General features: G+C 36.7%; 1 protein-coding gene and 1 long non-coding RNA gene across 4 annotated transcripts in view; one reads left to right on the top strand and one right to left on the bottom strand.

Moving 5' to 3' along the window:
• Window positions 1-18,813, bottom strand: part of adamts2a (ADAM metallopeptidase with thrombospondin type 1 motif, 2a) — an 82,022-nt gene that overhangs the window by 14,479 nt on the left and 48,730 nt on the right. Inside the window, exons 4-12 of one of the 2 annotated variants that reach the window (XM_065287514.2) lie at window positions 18,366-18,568; window positions 9,932-10,015; window positions 7,121-7,277; window positions 6,715-6,820; window positions 6,405-6,548; window positions 4,780-4,918; window positions 4,176-4,289; window positions 3,412-3,557; window positions 3,149-3,324 (exon numbers count right to left, since the gene is read on the bottom strand). In XM_065287514.2, the coding sequence (XP_065143586.1) occupies window positions 3,149-3,324; window positions 3,412-3,557; window positions 4,176-4,289; window positions 4,780-4,918; window positions 6,405-6,548; window positions 6,715-6,820; window positions 7,121-7,277; window positions 9,932-10,015; window positions 18,366-18,568 (1,269 nt within the window). The remainder of the gene's footprint in view (window positions 1-3,148; window positions 3,325-3,411; window positions 3,558-4,175; window positions 4,290-4,779; window positions 4,919-6,404; window positions 6,549-6,714; window positions 6,821-7,120; window positions 7,278-9,931; window positions 10,016-18,365; window positions 18,569-18,813) is intronic. The other variant, XM_065287515.2, reaches the window with a different exon arrangement.
• LOC135776955 (uncharacterized) lies at window positions 12,623-16,301 on the top strand. Of its 2 annotated transcripts, XR_012335374.1 has the most exons (5): window positions 12,623-13,193; window positions 13,281-13,318; window positions 13,531-13,579; window positions 14,057-14,115; window positions 14,402-16,301. It is a non-coding gene; the product is annotated as an uncharacterized lncRNA (long non-coding RNA). The 2 variants fall into 2 exon arrangements; XR_010544240.2 differs by having other exon boundaries at window positions 12,623-13,318.

Raw genomic sequence — 18,813 nt, 5'->3', positions numbered from 1 at the left:
TGCATTTTAAATACATCTAATAGACGTCCAAACACACACCCCTGATGTCTAGGCTAAAACAAGACTGTCGTAGAGGTCTATCCCAAGGGGCAACCTTCCGGTCTTTCTTGTGAAGTCAACTTTAACTGCAATTCATCGACTGGCCACTAGAGTCTGGCTCCAAAATGGAGTCAATCGTTTATGACGACTGTGATTAAACTCATCCGTTTAAATTATATTAACCCTTAAAGGGATAGTTCCGATTGGGTCTCCGTTGGTCGGACCTCGGGTTTTCTGATTTTAGTGAACATGTGAAGACATCTAGGGTAAACCCATAATCTATATGTTGCTTGTACATAAAAGGGCTTTAAGTTTATTGACCGCATTTAAATGTATAAAAGCAAAATTTCATGTATAAATGTATTTGCTAACTGAATAATGGTAAAAAACAAATCGATTGAAATAAATACATCTGTCTCCACTGAAACATTGTTTATGCAGTACGGCATGAGTATTGTTTACTTCTCTCAGCAGTAGAAGGTGAGGTTGGAAACGGTTATTAGCTGGATAACTGCATTCCCTCTAATGTAAAAGCTATCTGGCCCCAGCGGATAACTGGAGATGCCATTGCTTCTTAATCACATTTCCATGTGTTTCTTTCAACCACCGCTGTCCAATGCTTGGCTGATGCCCTTCTATCTGAAAACAACTGGGTCAAACCTTTGGCAAGTGTTTCCACTAGCAGCTAAAAGGAAGTTTTCAATTAAACATAAACACTTTTTAAATCTTAATGTAAATGTAAACGTAAGTCATGCGTAATTATAGCTACTTCTAAGAGAGAAAAAGACATTTTCTCTTTGGCCGTCTTTCTCTTCAAGATTTCCTTTTCTATGCCACTACTTAGATTATGCAAAGAGGTTTTGATGTTGTGCCATAAAACTCAAGAAGTATCGCTAAAGGCAGAGGACATGGCAGAACTACTGTGGCCGAGAAGTGCAAAACAAAACAACAAATCAAAAACACAACATCAAATCCAGTTACAAAACAAGAAGTCAGAAAGCAAAATAACAAATAAGAAAACACAACGGCAAATCTACAAACCGGAAAAGGTGAATGGAATTGTTACGGCTGATTGGACAACACCTGGACACCTGGATTGATGGACAACATCAATCAAAATGCTCAAAATCAAATTGTTGTTGTGTTTTTGATCAAACTCACACACTAGTTGCTTCACTAACGCTTTATACTTGTTCTATTTTGGGTAATTATAAATACAATAGTTAAACTATCGCTAGCTAGCCTAGGGCTGGGCGGTATGACAGTATATTCCATTACTGTGAAATATAATGTCAGACGTTAAAAAATTTTCTATTCTGTGCATAATGTGGAACTTTAATAAGTGGGCGTGGCTAACTCTGCACACCGGCATGTTAGACTGAGTGCGATGGAAAAACATGTTAAATAATCCACTCATAACAAATGAACAAGTAATTTCTGTAATTTGAATCCACAGGCAGTGAAAGCATTTCTCATGCAAAGCACTCTGGGAACCAAAATCTGAAGGAAAAAAAACTGAAAAGGTTGATGAGGATTTCTGGTTCCCAGAATGCTTTGCATGAGGCTATTATTGTATAGTTTTGTTTTGTAAAGTAGAGATGAACCAATAAAGATTTTTTTTAAACCGATACCAAATATTTGGATGCTTATGTGCAAAGAGACAGATATGAGAACTGTTTTTGACACAATTAAGTCAACACTACTGAACTGAGCAAACCCTTATAATAATAATTATCACTCCCTCGTTGTATACAATGTAATAAATAATAAATAAACACCCACTGCTATGATTGGACGGCTTCATTCCATAATTACATGTGAGGAATTGTTTTGAAAACATTAATGTGTAAAAATAGCAGCCGAACTCATATATGTTTTGAGCCACAAAAGATTCTGGGTGCTAAAGATGATGCACATAAATGACAATGCGTAAAGTACAAACAAAACTTAAAACTCGACGCGACTAAATTACCATATACAACACAGCGCGCATATTGTTAAGTTTTGCACCTTTATTAATCGTTTAATAACAGATCACCACGTCAAAATCAAAGTCTCTCTGGAAAAATTTATTTAAAAATCATTTTGGTTACATTTGGCAATCTTTAAAGAATGTTTACTGATTGTTGAGACAATGCATGGTTTGCTTTGCCCCTGGCGCGCATGTGTGTCACGCAAAGCTGTGGGCTGGGCTACAAAAATGGTCGTTGCCTTTTGGGCTTGGAGGAGGTGTTTAAATTCTTCTCTGATGTCACATTTTGGCACATTCCTGAACTGCCTGTTTTCTTGGCTTGGGGCCAAAAACAGTTTTATTTCAATAAAGAGGACCTTTTTAGTTCTGAAGCTTGCAGGATGTTCATTTAAGTATGATGACCTCTTTTATAACAAATTATCAAGTTAAAATTGTTGTTTGAATCATGGCTTCTTTAAATATGGGGGAAAATATCGGGAAACAGATATATCGGTTGATCTCTACTGTAAAGACAAAGATTTGTTAATGTTTAATTAACTTTAAACAAACTGTAAATAACATAAATTAAATCTACAGTAATTTACTGGTAAACCGCTACATAACTACAGCATATTTTTTTACAGTGTAGCTTTTCCGGTTTGTAGATTTGTCGTTTTGTATTCTAACTTGTTGTTTTGTTTTACAATGTTATTTTGTTATTTGACTCGTCATTGTCTTTTTGACTTTGCATTTTGTTTTTAGATTTGGCTTTGTATTTTTAAATTACAGTTTTGTTTTGCACTTCTCGACCACCGTACAGAACTGAATCACCTGAATGCAAATAAGCCACATAAAATTGACACTTATATTTATAGATTTTTCCCAGTTCCTACTAAAAAGACTGAAAGAACTCGCCTGTGGATAATATTTAAAAAGGACATTCCTCGGAAAGAAAAAGGTCCAAGACATATGGCGGACATCAGGAGACTTTCAAATGGCGAGAACGGCATGTGAGTGTGCCAGCTACAGACAAACTTAGATTTTAACACCATTAAATTAAACCTTTCTTTGGAACTCTCTCTGTTATTGATTATAGTTCATGGGTCATGGATTTCACAAAATAACAACAAACGGCACAAAAAAAGATCTATGACTCACGCTCAGGATGTTCGTAGGGCAGCCAATGATGTTTGGTTCCCTCATGTTCAAAGTGGGGGTCCCACATCTTGCACTGCTCCTCTCTGAAGTCCGCCAAGGACTTTGGACACTCCTCATTACTGCAGAGCTGAAACTCATAAGTGTTTCCATAACAAGTGCGCCCCCCATTGGCTGGTCTGCGACATAGCAGATAATCAGGTTGGTTTGAGTTAGAGAGGAATATGCAATGCAAATATCCCATGATGCTAATAAGATACACTCACATTGGGTTGTTACACTCACGAGTGCGAAATTGAACCCCGCCGCCACAGGTGCGAGAGCAGGAACCAAACTTGGTCCATTGACCCCAGTGGCCATCCTGCCTGAGAATGTCTGGTGTCAGCTTGATGCAGTGACCCTTAAAACAGTGCTAGAGAGATGAAAGAGCATAGCGTTAATAATGGGTTTCATTTCAGGGCATGCATTGTCTGATAAAATAAGTCACTTTGGATAAGTAATGTAGTTCAGTCATGACAACTCTTGAGATACATTTTAGCATGGCACGTCAATGTGTTTGGTATTGGGTGGAACTAGATCTGCTACTGTTGATGCTGGTGTAGAGCAAGTACAATTGTTACATTTAATACACATGCTACAGTAAGCATGCTTTAATTTTAGGCACAATATCCCCTGTAAACAGTTCTATACAGGTGGAGCTGGGGTGGAGGTGGGCAATTGTTAAAGGAGCTGTATGTAACATTGACCTCTAGCAGCTAAATTTGGTATCGTATCCCCAATTATAAATATTGGGGATGGTTTATTCTCCACCCCGCTCTCGGGTTGCCAAACCCGAGCTGTAAAGCTGACATCATCAGTGAAGGATCACCACAAGGGGAAGGAGGTGCATTTTCTGATTTTGATTAAAGTTTGTGAGGGCAGATGAATGTAATAATGACCAACACCTGCGCCTCTGGAGTTTCATTACTGAACTGGGTCTTATCATGTTTTGGTTCCACTAAATTTGAGTAAAAAGAAGAGCAGTTCCAACCTTTCCTGTTGCGCACTTGGTTCCATCTATAGGAGGTCCCTTCTTGGTCTTGCAGAAGAAAGGGTTCTCAGGGTGGCTGCACCACAGCTGCTTGCACGGGTCGTAGGTGCTGTACTAAAAGAAACACACATGCTCGCATTTATACAGGCAGCCTCTGAAAGCTAAACCTCATACAGAACAACAGGCTGAATAGGTGTCTGCACATGTTAACATAACATTAACATTTATTCAGCTAATACAACAGCATACAGAACATACCTGGGACGGTGAATAGGCTAAATAAACACTACAAACCAAATCAAATTCACCAAGCTCTCCAAGTCATTCCACATCACTGAATCCATTGAATTCAAAAAATACACAAGCAGCATATAGCGGACTGTAGATGGTAATGGTTTCTCTTGGATCACATGAATTAATTTTGACATGTAAGTCACACCTGACTAGAAGTCACAGGACCAGCCAAACTGTGAAAAAGTGCGACTTATAGTCCGGAAATAAGGTATTACAAATGTGGTCTCACACTAATGTAGCCCACTGAATTCTGCACTAGTGAGATGGAGAGGTCAGATGCTATGTTATGATGTCATTAAGTCTTTCTTACGCTCACCGCAGTGCACATCATGTAGCCCATGCCAAAGTCAAATCGACACTGTTCATTCATAGAGTAATGAAGACCGGGCAGCTGGGGTAGAGTTGGCCACTCATGATCGAAGGGGTCGTCACGGAGACAATCATATGTACTGCAGAATGAAGAGCATGAGGTTGTCTGGTTATATAATTGATGAATTAGATAAATAATTTAATAATGTTTATATATTATGTTCATATGCAGTGGCGACCGGTGACTTCTTTTTCAAGCTCATCACATGTGTTTAGCCCATCATGTGTGTGGTGCGTCGTGTCAAAATATGTGTTTGGCGCGTCATGTGAACCTATGTGCATCATACATCATGTCAAAATACGTGCCTGCTGCAGATGCTTCAAAGGGGTTTATAATAAAAGAGCCAGATACTCGCTTAATCTCATTTGTAACCAGAGTTTAGTGTAAAGTCAGTGTCTACAGCGTCTCTTTTATTATAAACCCTTTCGACAAGTGTGCAGCAGGCATGTATTTTGACATGACGCATGATGCACATAGGTTCACATGGCACACCAAAAAATATTTTCACATGACGAGCCACACACGACACTTCGAACACATATTTTGAATTCCCATCCCTCGGAAGAGAAGTCACCGGCCGCTACTGTTTATATGTGCAGTGAAGAAGCCATCAAAACCATTGTCTATTCAAACTTATTTGTCTTGACATTATATTCTAACAAATGACGAAAAATGTGGAATAAATTGTAAATTCACAGCAATTTGCTGTAAACGTAGAAAACATACATATAAAACCAAGTCTTGTAAAATTTATAGTTAACAGTTATATTATTGGAACAGCCCATAGATTTGATTTTCAAAGATCATTTCATAAAACTTGTATTTGTCTCATTCTTAAGAAAACCATCTACCAAGAAACCATTACTGTGCGTTCATACTAGACGCGAATAAATCGTGTGAAATTTGCGTCAGTCGCATGTGAAATTGAAACGCAAATATGCTCAATTTGCCAGCTTTATCTAGCTTGTAGTCTCAATATGTGTATATCAATTTTTACAACTTACCAAATCGTCGACCTCCACACTTAATTTCTTCCAAGCAAGATCCTTTTTATTCTTGTTTCTATGAAATTACGAAGATGTGTCGTACAGCTCTGAGTGTCCACATACAGCGACTGATTTTGTCTTCCATTGTTGTTTCGTATTTCTGCCTCAGCTCGCTACGTTGTAATCAAGTCACTACTACAGCAAGCTCCTGATTGGTTAACGTGGCACGGATATTCGCAAAACTTCCGATTTTCATCTTTCATCAAATCACTTGTTATACGTGTCAAATGCACCTTATTTGCACGAATCGCGCAGCATGATTTCTATTGCGTCTTTGCACTGACTTACCATTGTAAATCATTCGAGCTTACCACTTAATTCGCGTCTGGTATGAATGCACCATTATGATGCAGGGTTAAAAAACACTTGTGGAAAATGCGAGTAAAAAAATGTATTAAGGTAGCACATACATGGTTTATACTGGAAAATAAAACTTATTATTGCCAATTTGTGTGCAATTGTGTGATGTACCAGCTGTATGATCTCAATGACAATAGTAGGTACTGTATAGTAACTCACTTGAGGTATCTCCTGAGCTCCTGCTGACTGCATCTTGACCAATGAAAGCGATGGAAAGCTGCTTGAACCAGAGGAGCCATGATACTGCCCATTGGCACTTCATCTCCACATTCATTTGCCTGGCCGTCATGCTCCATCCCCAGACTGAACACAACACAAAACTCAGATGTTCACTCAGTCTGTACAGTATAGCCATTAACATAGTAATTTACATCTGAGATGGCAAGTAAATAAATGTTTTTATGTGGGTTAACAGTTCCTTTAGCTTTTTAGTAGCTTGGTTTTGTGTGGTGTATGTTGAAATTCTCACACATGTCCGGTCTCATGAGCCACAACAAAAGCGGAGGAGAAGCCGTCCTCATGATTCAAAGTGCAACTTCTGACAGGGTGACACATTCCTGTCACTGGAGCGTAACCTACAAAGAGAGAAAAATTAATTCAGAATAAAATGTAGAAGTATTTGCAATGTATTGTGTATATTCACAGACCAGGGCTTAGATGAACAACAACTGTAAACTTCAGCTCTGTTCATAATAAAATCAAACAAATCACTAAAGGTTTGTCTTTAAGTAGGACTAACCCCCTTTAAAAGTTTTTTAAAAGTGTAAAATGTTGCTCTATCTGGGGTTAATAAAAAAAGAGAACCCAAGGATAATCCTGTAGTGAAAAGCCCTACTAGTGATTTTTATGTAAGTCTATCAATGCACCACAGTTACCCTGCATGCCAGTGGGCCCGAACTCTTGTCTGGTGAGGAAGATGGCATGATCGTGGTGTTCTGCATCATTCTTGTCTTCCTTCTGCTGTAGAAATGCCCAGCGGCAGACGTTCTCCAGACTCTGAGAGGCGTTACCCAGCTCTATTAATCCCATCGACTGACAATATAAATTATAGGTTAATACTGTACGACAGTCAGTTAGGAATTTGACTATATATACAAACATTAAAGGTGCCAAAGAATGCATTGAAATAATGTTAAATTGTTCTCTGATATTTATTAAGTGCAAAGAGATGTTTTTACATGTCCATTTACAACCCTAGGATTTGCCTTTAGAATGAAATGGTCTATTATTGCCTTATTTGAAAGGGTCATGAATAATAACGTTGAGCTCTGCTCTGATTGGCTGTTTCTCAGAACAGCTCCTTCAGTAGCTCTGTGTGTGTGTAAACAGACCTTATGTTTGAGTCTGTATCAGATTAAGATAAAGATATTGAGGAATATTCAATTGTTTGGAGATTGTTAACCCTTGTGTATTGGTCCAATTCACTACCCTTTCGTGTTGTAATTAAACGGCTGTAAAAATGTATTAGATGAATATTATTTTCAAATTTTTGGCATAAATCTGTTAATCAACCTCAGTACTGATCAAAACTACCAAATGTTTACAAAAATGTCATGATTTTAACTCTTTAATTGCCAAGTTCATAAGTGATGTCACTGATTTGAGGGGGGAAAAAAACACAAAATGACAGATTTTCAATATAAAAAGTGATTCTGGACTGGATTTTTTTCACCCTTTTCACAGTCTTGGGAATGCCAGAGATTAGTAAAAACATTGGCTTTGATGCATTTTTTAGTTTTTGTGCAGCATCAGATTTTATTTTTTTCTCTCTCACTTTTGTTTTGTGGCCATTTTTGCGCCATTGACTTCCATTATAACAATGTTTTTTGATTGCAAAGCCATGACACCATATAATCATGCATTCTTCATTGTTTGTGGTTTTTACTTTTGCTAAGAGGTCAAATTTGTCACTTTTACTGTTGATCACCATGTGGCACCATTAACCCTTTAGTAGGCCTGTGCAAAAAACAGAGCTTAATTTCTGGTTTGTACATTGAGTCATATGGACTATTTAGTGGCCATTTTTGGGCACCAACAACACGAAAGGTTAGTAAATTTGCCCACGGTATATTGTTGAGTTTTTGAAAAATTTCAAAGCATTTTCTTAAAATATATGTAAATATAAGATTTTTCACCAAAAATCATTCCATTTGATGAAAGACATAGAAAGTTGTGGCCAAATTAAGACAAAAAAATAACAAAAATGGCCCCAACAACACATAAGGGTTAATGGATGTTTCTGAGTTGTAAGTTTGTGTTTTTTCAGTATTGACCTGCCAAACGTAACTTTAACGTCAATAGTAGAACTTCAGCCTAAACGCTAGCATATAGCATTAACTAGCATATAGCGCTAACTCATCAGTCACAACTTTGTTTTAAAGGAATATTCCATTTTCTTAAAAGAAAAATCCAGATAATTTACTCACCACAATGTCATCCAAAATGTTGATGTCTTTCTTTGTTCAGTCGAGATGAAATTATGTTTTTTGAGGAAAACATTGCAGGATTTTTCTCATTTTAATGGACTTTAATAGACACCAACAATTAACACTTAATTTAACACTTAACATTTTTTTTCAACGGAGTTTCAAAGGACTCTAAACGATCCCAAACGATGCATAAGGGTCTTATCTAGCAAAACGATTGTCATTTCTGACAAGAAAAATAACAAATATACACTTTTAAAGCACAACCTTTCGTTTAGGTCCGGTCCAGCGCGACCTAACGTAAATGCGTAGTGCCGTAGGGAGGTCACGTGTTACATATATAAAACGCACATTTGCGGACCATTTTAAACAATAAACTGACACAAAGACATTAATTAGTATCAGTTGACATACAACAACGTAGGAACGGTCCTCTTTCACCACATTTGTAAACACTGGGGCGGAGTTTCACGTTCGTCCTCTGTGACCTCTTGACGTCATGATGTATTGCGTCGGGTCACGCTAGCGCATGACGACTGGATCTTAACGAGAAGTTGTGCTTTAAAAGTGGATATTTGTTATGTTTATTGTCAAAAATGACAATCGTTTTGCTAGATAAGACCCTTATGACTCGTTTGGGATCGTTTAGAGTCCTTTGAAACTCCGTTGAAAAAACTGTTAAGTGTTGAGTTAAGTGTTAAGTGGTGGTGTCCATTAAAGTCCATTAAAATGAGAAAAATCCTGCAATGTTTTCCTCAAAAAACATAATTTCTTCTCGACTGAACAAAGAAAGACATCAACATTTTGGATGACATGGTGGTGAGTAAATTATCTGGATTTTTCTTTTAAGAAAATGGAATATTCCTTCAAGCATTGTAACAACATTGTAATTAATTTAATGTTGAGGGCGCACATCTCGACTGTCACATCACAGCCGGAGTTATGTTGAGGTTGGTCTGTTTTCCAGCGGTCTTTTGCATGCACGAGGTTTAAATAAGAAGGAGGAAACAATCACGTTTGAGGCTCACAATATGTACAGAACTCTTATTATGTATCTATGCCTAGGTAAATACAGTTTTACATTCTGTGGCACCTTTAAAGCTTAGTTGTCAACTGTAGGGTTTAGACATAGCAAGTCAAATCAGTGTTGGACAACCACCAAAGTCAATTACATCATATTTTCATATTGGAGACATTTTTGCGCTCTGTTGAGTCATGCAAACAAATTTTCAGAGGAACACAAAACAAATGCAGTCTTACTTTAGAGGAGCACAGCATCATGATTCGAACCAGCACAACATTGATATTGGCACCCAGTGAACTGTCCTGATAAATCTCATTCACCTATAATACAATTCAAATGATAAACAAACAAAACAGAAAAAAATCAATCACAGCTTTTCTACAAAGGGTCTGTTGTGATGAATGGGTGTGAAATTGGTCTGGGCAATAACACAGGTATGAAAATTAAGTAGGCAGGAAAAACTGTAACACAGCCAAAGGCGTCTAGCTTAACAACACAAAGAGTTTAATGACTGTGAGCTTACAAAGCACAACGTCTAAATGCCACAGTGACCTTCAGAAACATTTACAGGTGACTCCTGATTACGTGGGGTCAAACAACTCAAATTATTGCTGCGCCCGATAATGTAGTAGGTAAGAAACAGTATGTAACAAAAAAGTATGTCCGATTTCACAGTACTCATAAAAGAGAATGCAAAAAAACACCTGCATGACCTACTTTTTCCAACTGGAAGTGTGCATTGGATGGACACTGAGGCCATTGGAAAAGATTTGTGAATAAGACCTAACTGTATATCCAGTGCCTAACAGAACAGCCAGATTTAATATCACCAATAAATGTAAGTGAATGTGCAGGACAGATTCAGTGTCACTGTCATTGTTTTATAAAAGTGAAGTGTGGGTTGTATCATATCCACACCTGACTTCACTCTCCACTCATTTACACAATGCCCCAGGGTATCTTGGGAAAAAATCTGTAAGGAGGAACTAAGATTTTTGCTGTATGTCCTGGGTGTGTGAAAGAAAACTAATGAAGCCCTAACACACACACACACACAGACACACAGCCACACACACACACTTACAAAGACTCCGACAGATGGATGGCAGTTCAAATAGAGGCTGTTTAAAAATCTGAGTATGATTAAGCAGAACATACGTTTTAGCACTGGTCTCCGTTTAACCTCAAAATGCATGACTAACATTTCCCAGAATGCATGTGGATACAATTAGATGCATATTATTGAAACTACTTGTTGTGACGGTGAAAATTTATTTCAATGAAAGAGTGCATTTGTGCACTTGACCTCAGTTAACATCTGTATTATACTGTAAAGCAAAATGTAACGTGTAATCTCTTTCAAGACACCCTGCTATATCTACTTTGACTAAAGATAAATCTGAGTATGAACGTGATATTTAACAACCTATACAGTATGTAATTTCATATAGAGATAACAGATGGCAAATGACGTTATTTTATGACCACCTGCCTGATATCCTGTAGGGCCTCCTAAGGGGGTGTGTACAACAAAGCGTTTAAACACGGCTGAAAATGCCAGGCGGACACGGACTGTGGGCGCTTGCCAGTATTTTTTTACCTGAGTGCTTTGGTTGCTATGATACTTCTGCTTTATTTATCAGTCGTTGAACAATGCGGCGGTTGGTTGTTGTGATATTTGTCCCGCCCCCCCTTTTCCACCACTGTGATTGGACGGCCAAGTGAGAAGTGACTTTGACGAGCTTAGCTGAACCCAAAGTTTCATATTTTTACGCTCAGTGCTGAATGGCGAAATACCGCCGTGTGCTTATTGTGCAAAATCTCGCCTTTTTCGCACAAATTTAAAAAAATTGCGAATTAAGGAATTTTTATTTGAAATTTGCCATTTCCATCACTCGTTTCTTATGCGATACTTCAAAATGCGCATAAAGTTAGTGTGATGGACCCAGCTATTGTAGCCCTGCTGTCGCAGTGAATAGACGGTTTCATCATACGCACGTGATACACGTCTGGATCCGAACTTTACTTCCGGTTTCGTTTTTTTAATGGTCTGACTAGTTGCTAAACTGATCTCTTGAACACATGCCTCCTCGAAAATAACAAATGTTTTGGTTTCCTAGGTAATCTATGTGTTGTTTTTTTGCTTGTTATATAAATAAACTACGTTTACAGCCGCTTGTTTATGTTGTTACTGCTGAAACCGTCTATAATAGCCGACAGTCTCTACCCCCCTCTGGCATCAGTGACATTTATACGACACGCAACTGGACGCCGGTTCATCATTTGTCCATACATGCACCACTTTAAACTTTTTTTTTAATTTTCACAAAAGTTTCACAAAATGCCTTCCAGGAAAATGTTCTTCTATAAATATATAAACATACAAATATATTTGAAATGAAAGATCAGACCCTCTGCTTTCAAACAAACAATAAACAAACAAACAAAAAAGAAAAAAGTTTCATCCTATCTTCATTTGTTCTCTTTTTATAAGCTCTCAAATATGGGTAGGTTTCTTCAAAAATACCAACTTCTGAGCAAAAAGCTGAAATAATGGCATTTTTGTAAAGGCATTTTGTTAGAGATCAGATTCAGAACTATGAGCAAACCATACACAGAGTTTATAATGTTGTAAAATTAGTTGATGCTTCAGTTTTTTATAAATTGGGTAAGATCGCCATATAGTGGATAATAGCAGAATTACAGATTGTTGTAAAAACTCATCAGGAAAGCGTCATTGGCAGGGAAATGTTTTCTCATAATTGACAAGATAACTCGTCATATGCACTCACTGCACTTGATCAACCCACAACGCGCGTTCACAGTTTGCCCACTGTCAAAATCAGATAAATCGGCAGCTTATCCCATTCTGACACCAAACACTTTACTGACCAAAAGCTGATCCTTGGGTGGTAAATATACTGCTTTATGAAAAACACCTGTTGCATCGTTTGGTTGCCAGGTGCGCTCATTGCTTTAGCCTGGGTGTGATCATAATGTAATGTCTCATTGGTGTATGTATGTATGTATGCATTTTTTATGGTTGGCTGGACTTTTTTGGGGGGGTAGACCCTGCTATGTATGCATATTTCGGGGTGCTGCGCCACACTCAAAAAAACGATTCCTGGCAATATTTACTTTTAAGTATTTGGATCATTTAGAATTTATTTAAATACTCGTTTTTTAAAATATATGTAATCCGATTTATTAGAATATATATAAATCTGTTCAATTTAAAAACTATTAGATTTAATCAGTTAAAATGTATGAATATGAATTAAATAAATCTAGCCGTGAAACAAACCGGATAAATTCTATGAGATTGATTTACATACAAGTGTCAGGAAACTGACTTTAGCAGAAGCGGAAATGACGTCTATTCACACTCCAGTCAGGAGGTGGCGCCAAAATCAAAAACAGACGCTACAGCACATGGACTTCGCCATTTTGTATTGGACTGGATCGTCATCTCACTAGTTTACGATCGCCAAATTGTAGGTGAGTAAAGTTAACAAGTTTGATGTGATTATCTAAAATATAATTGTCTGTTGTTTAATTACATGTGTGACGCGTTGCATGTTTCAGAGTGAAATACACCTCACTACACAGATGTAAGTTGGAATGTAAGTTACCCTGCAGTGTCTGTTGCTTTTATTGGTTATTTTTTGTGGTTTAATGTTTGAAACCTAAGAAATAAATAAAGTCATAGGCTACTGTAGACTTATCAGAATAAAATGATCATATAATCTCTGTAACTTTATTAACAAAAGAATGTTACAATTATACTATGTTGTTGAGTGCATTGTGTGTGTCTAACTAAAACTTTTTTTTACAGATACAGCATCATTTCATCGTCTATATGGTGGGACAACCTGCTAGAGAGGGTATGTAAGTTATGCTACAAAGATATTGATTTCTGATGCAAAGCTGTATTTTCATCATTGCAGTGTCACATGATCATTTAGAAATCATTTTAATATGATGATTTATTGTCAATATTGGAAACAGGTGGGTTTTTTCCAATAAATGCAGGCATGATAAGCATAAGAGACTTTATTACAAACATTTCACCGGTAGTGTACACACATGCTGGGACACAATATTTCTGAAACAGAAAAATACATACTCTTCGTCTCACAAAATCTTTATCTGTCTCTATAAAACTATTATCTACATAAAATATTGTTAAAGAAAATCATTAAATATTGTGTTTTTTTTGTCTTGTTCTACACTAGTCAACATTTGAAGTGGATCAAATCCTTTTCTAAAAGTTTTCTTAAAACCAATATCCAATACCCGTTCTTGTTTTAGGACAAATTTGTTGAATGTTTTTGATCCACTTCAAATGTTGACTACTATAGTTGAAGACATCTGTATCTACCTCAAAGAAGGCGTGGAGAGACACATTAAAGAATATGTGGTTAGTGTATGTCAACCTACTCTATTTTTATATCTATCTATTTATATGTATGTGTATGGGTATGTGTGTGTATATAAATATCTTATGGATAACTAGATGGTTAAACAAGGTGATTATCTGTTTTCAGGTCTTTTGATGGTTTTGTGACTAATGTTCTATTATTTTACACATTTGAATCAGTCTACATATTTTAAATATCAGAGTTTGTAAAACAATTTGCCTGCACATTTTTGAAAATTTCACTTTGACTGCTATTGGGACTGATTTTTTTGTTGTTCTTCTCCAGAATTGTGAAATTGGTGAGTTGGGGATTGCACAGACAGTGGAAGTTTTGCAAAACCTACTTGGTGTCACACATGGGTGTGAAATTACTTTTTGGACTCATTTATGCACTTAAACTGAACTACCAGAAGAACCTCAAGTGCACCTTTGACCTTTCAAAACATCCTAATGGAACTGGACTTGATACAACCAAGCAATCACTGAAAGATGCTTCAGTGAATACCTGACAGACACGCTGATGCATCCCCCTCAAAGTGGGTACATTTTTGTACATTTACAAGTGAACTTTTTAACATTAAAGGAATATTGCACTTTCATTAAACAAAAATACTGATAATTTACTGTCTGTCATCCAAGATGCTTGTCTTTTTTTGTTCAGTCGAGAAGAAATTATGTTTTTTGAGAAAAACATTCCAGGATTTTTCTTAATTTAATAGACCTTATTGGACCTCAACAGTTAAGTTTCAAAGCAGCTTTAAAGGGCTCTAAACGATCCCAACCGAGGCATAAGGGTTTAATCAATCCAAAAGATTATCATTTTTGGCAAGAAAACTTTTAAAACACAACAACTTGTCTTGCATTATCCATGTGACACACAGTGCGACATTGTGTACTACGTAATAAATGTTTACACATCACAAATGACCATTTTAAATAATAAACGGACCCAAAGACATTAATTAGTATCACATACAACAACATCTGAACGCTCCTCTTTCTCCTCGCTTGTAAACACTGGAACGGTAGTTTCAGTTATGTCATGCTAGCGTGTCACACAGCTAGTGCAAAACGTTGTGATTTAAAAGTCCTCTTTTATTTTTATTTTTGAAACTGACAATCGTTTAGCTAGATAAGACCCTTATGCCTTATTTGGGATAATTTAGAGCCCTTTTAAATCTGCATTGAAACCGTAAACTTGAGGTCGAATAAAGTCTTAAATTGAGAAAAATCCTGGAATCTTTAACTCAATCTTTATTTCTTCTTGACTGAACAAAGAAAAACATAAACATATGGGGTTAGAAAATTATCGGGATTTTTGTTTTATTAAATTGGAATATTGCTTTAACAATTTTAAAAGTTGAAAAGTTTTTGAAAAATGTAATTGATGTATATCTAACATGTAATACGAGATGTATGAAAATTGTTAATGGCACACAGCCACTCAAAACACTAAGCCATGTGCCATTTTTTTTTTCTTACCACCCAATCATTCTAAATTATTATTATTACATCATGTCACAGATTTCTGAAAATGTTAAAGTAATGTTGTTGTCACTGATTTATGTCTACCTCGAGTTTTACAGGGTTTTTTGTATTTCTGCAGCCTGTTTGCTCAAAATGTTTGCACATATTTGTGGAATGAGGTTGATTGTGGCTGAAATGTCTGAAACACACTTATTTATTTATTTTTGCACACAATACGAGGTGTATAAGCCATGGCTGTCATGCTAGTTGTTAGCTGCTCTTTTTTGCTGCCTTATGAGTAATGCCTTGAAGTATTAAATAAATATATTGAATGCAAAACCAAGTGGTCTGGCTCTTCTTCTTTTTTGTGTTTTTTTGTTATAGCATATTGTGATTTAGGGTGAATGGAGGAGGAATATATAAATGTATAAATGGTTTATTAGTAAGATACTTAAATGTAATGCATTTTAAGTGAATTGGGTTTATTAATAAAGAATACATAATCCATTTTTTTAATGCATTTAAAACACATTGGATTAAGTAAAACTATTACATAAATTTTACTGGTTTCATTTACATATATCTAAAAAATATCTATCATATAAAGTTTATTTGTTTTTTTTAGATTAGAAGTATGTAATCCAAATGGATGGAAATGTTACATGTAATCAAAATACATAAATCTTATGAATTAGGCCTAAATATTTTTTTGAGTGCAGTGTGCATGCTTCAGATGTGTCAGTCAGCACGAGGAAGATCGTTTTCGAGTCTTGTTGCTCTTAATCAAGGCTTTGAACCTCTTCACGGAACGAAAACGAAAAGCAGAAATTTTTGATGTTTTGCAAGGAACAGAAACTAAACCAGAAACTTTAAAAAAATATATGTTCCGGAACAGAATCGTTTATTTAAAATAATGTTAACCGGTTAATTCCTTTATTTTTTCGTTCTTCTGCAAGATTTCTGTGCAATACTTGGTGAAGTTCACTTTTGGTCGTCGTTGACTCATTGGAGAAATAAGAAGCTTGCCACCAGCAAGTAGCCTACTCAAGCCCAAGTCTCTAAAACTCAATCATAAGAGGTCAATATTGTAGGCTACCAATATCTCAAGATGTTTGTTTTTTTATACTAATTAGTGGTAACGGATCGCAGTTGATCTGTGGTCCGTACAGATCACGAACCATGGTTCGGCTCGCATGCGATTCGCGGATTAATACGCAAATTTAAATAGGGTAAAAGTTGATCATTTGCACGTGTCTCAAAGGCTTGCAAATGTTAACACTTAAGTAATTTTAAACAATTTAACCACAAAAAGGCACTAAAGAGAGCAATTTTCTGTATGCACAGACACACATGTAGTTAAATATGTCTGGTCCAACTCCAATCAAACGTGATTATCCCTATGCCCTTCAAAGATCAGAACTCTTGATGCATAAACTTGAGAGAGAGTTGCGCTACTGTGTCTGGTGAATAAAGCACTGAAAAACATTGTAATTTTTACTTTATGGGGAGCGACTGTTTATGCTGCATCTTCTTCCCGAAGCGCCGTTTGGAATTCGTCCTCCGTCTGTGTGCGTGTTTAAGTGCATTCAACAAATGTAAGCATGTCAGAATTACAGTTATGCCGCTTACATAATGTAGCCTTTTTTAATGTTCGATGACAAGACTTTAAGTTTAATGTCCTAATGATCCTCCTACTTATCTGTATGTCCCACAGCTGACATGGAACATTATTGACTGGTTCGGGAACTTTTTTTGTTTTAACCGGTTTGGGAACGTAAATTTTAGGGTTGAATCGAGAACCGGAAACGTTAAAATACTGTTTCTGTTCGGAACGAACCAATCGGGAAAAATCTGGTTAAAAACCCTGCTCTTAATAACGCGTTAACGTAAATTCATTTTAAAGGCACTAATATACTTTGAACTTTTTCATGTAACAATGTACATACCTGACAATTTTTACACACACAAAAGAAAATCTCAGTCGCCAGGCAATGACAGCTCATTAAATCAGCACATGATTTACTATTATCAGCAATGCTCAACACATTCACACATTACCATGTTTATTTATTCTGTTATCCATTTTCTCTGTCTTTCACTCTGTCTCTCACACACAGTACTAATCATTTTATCAGCAAGTCTCTCATTAGCACTGGTCTCTCTCGCTCTCTCTCTCTCTCTGCAGGACACAGTCAGTAATATATTAATGCAGATTCTTGCATGTAGCAGACAGGTAGCTAATTGACGGAGGCCAAAATGCCAGAAAATCATTAGGGGTAAATTAATAATGCAGCAAGGTCTTCCACTGGAGCTAGTCTTCTGCTTAGCAACACAACCAGCTTGCAAAAAATGAGCTGTGTATGAGAGAAACATGAGGATAGACGGAAGATTGTAGGACACTTGAAAATAAACAAGACAAAATGGGAGGGACATCAGTAGAGCTTCAAAGTTTGACTGTTTAGTTGTAGGTCCAAAACATACTTAATACATGACCGTGAATGTCAAGTTTATTGCGAGTCTGGTCTTGTCTGGGATCTCAAGTACATTAATCTTCCAGGTTGGAAACCGTGGATGTGGAAGGAATTTTTTTTTTGGTCTGAGCAGTTGGCATAAATAAGGAGAAGTCCTGGATGAGGGTATAACAGAATTCATCAAACGCCTGGTCATTTAGCTCAATGCAATACAACACATTTTTATAACTTTTTCATGTTACCTTACTTCATCATAAAACATCATAAAACCATATCATAAGCTTTTTTTACAGTTGTGTTTGAAAAACTTACAATGTTCATGAGGGTCAGCAGGTATTTCTGGATGTGCTCTCTGCCATGAAACATCACCACCGAGCAGTCGATCCCCAACAAAACTTCAATGTTAAAGATCTCGTCTTCATACGTCTCTCTGCGGGCTCGTGTGTTGCTCTTTACCTTCTTCAAAACATCAGGAGGTAAATACCTCATTCCAGCCAGACCATCCATATAGGAACCTGCAAGCAAATATTCTTTCAATTAAAATCATCATTCTGACGTGACAACATCAAGCCAAATTTAAATGAGCCATGGACAATTAAATAACTATTCAACCCATTACTGATTGCTGTATCATTTCAAACACCCATCAAACGTGAAATAAGTGACAAGTTTATACCCAAAATGTTTGCTGTCCCTTCATTCTGTTTCCGTACCCTCTCATCTCTAAACAGACTGTATAAACACTGTCTGAACTCAATGT

Source organism: Paramisgurnus dabryanus, chromosome 18 (genome assembly GCF_030506205.2).
Source record: "Paramisgurnus dabryanus chromosome 18, PD_genome_1.1, whole genome shotgun sequence".
Taxonomy (NCBI): Eukaryota; Metazoa; Chordata; class Actinopteri; order Cypriniformes; family Cobitidae; genus Paramisgurnus; species Paramisgurnus dabryanus.
This window is presented reverse-complemented; position numbering and strand designations above follow the sequence as displayed.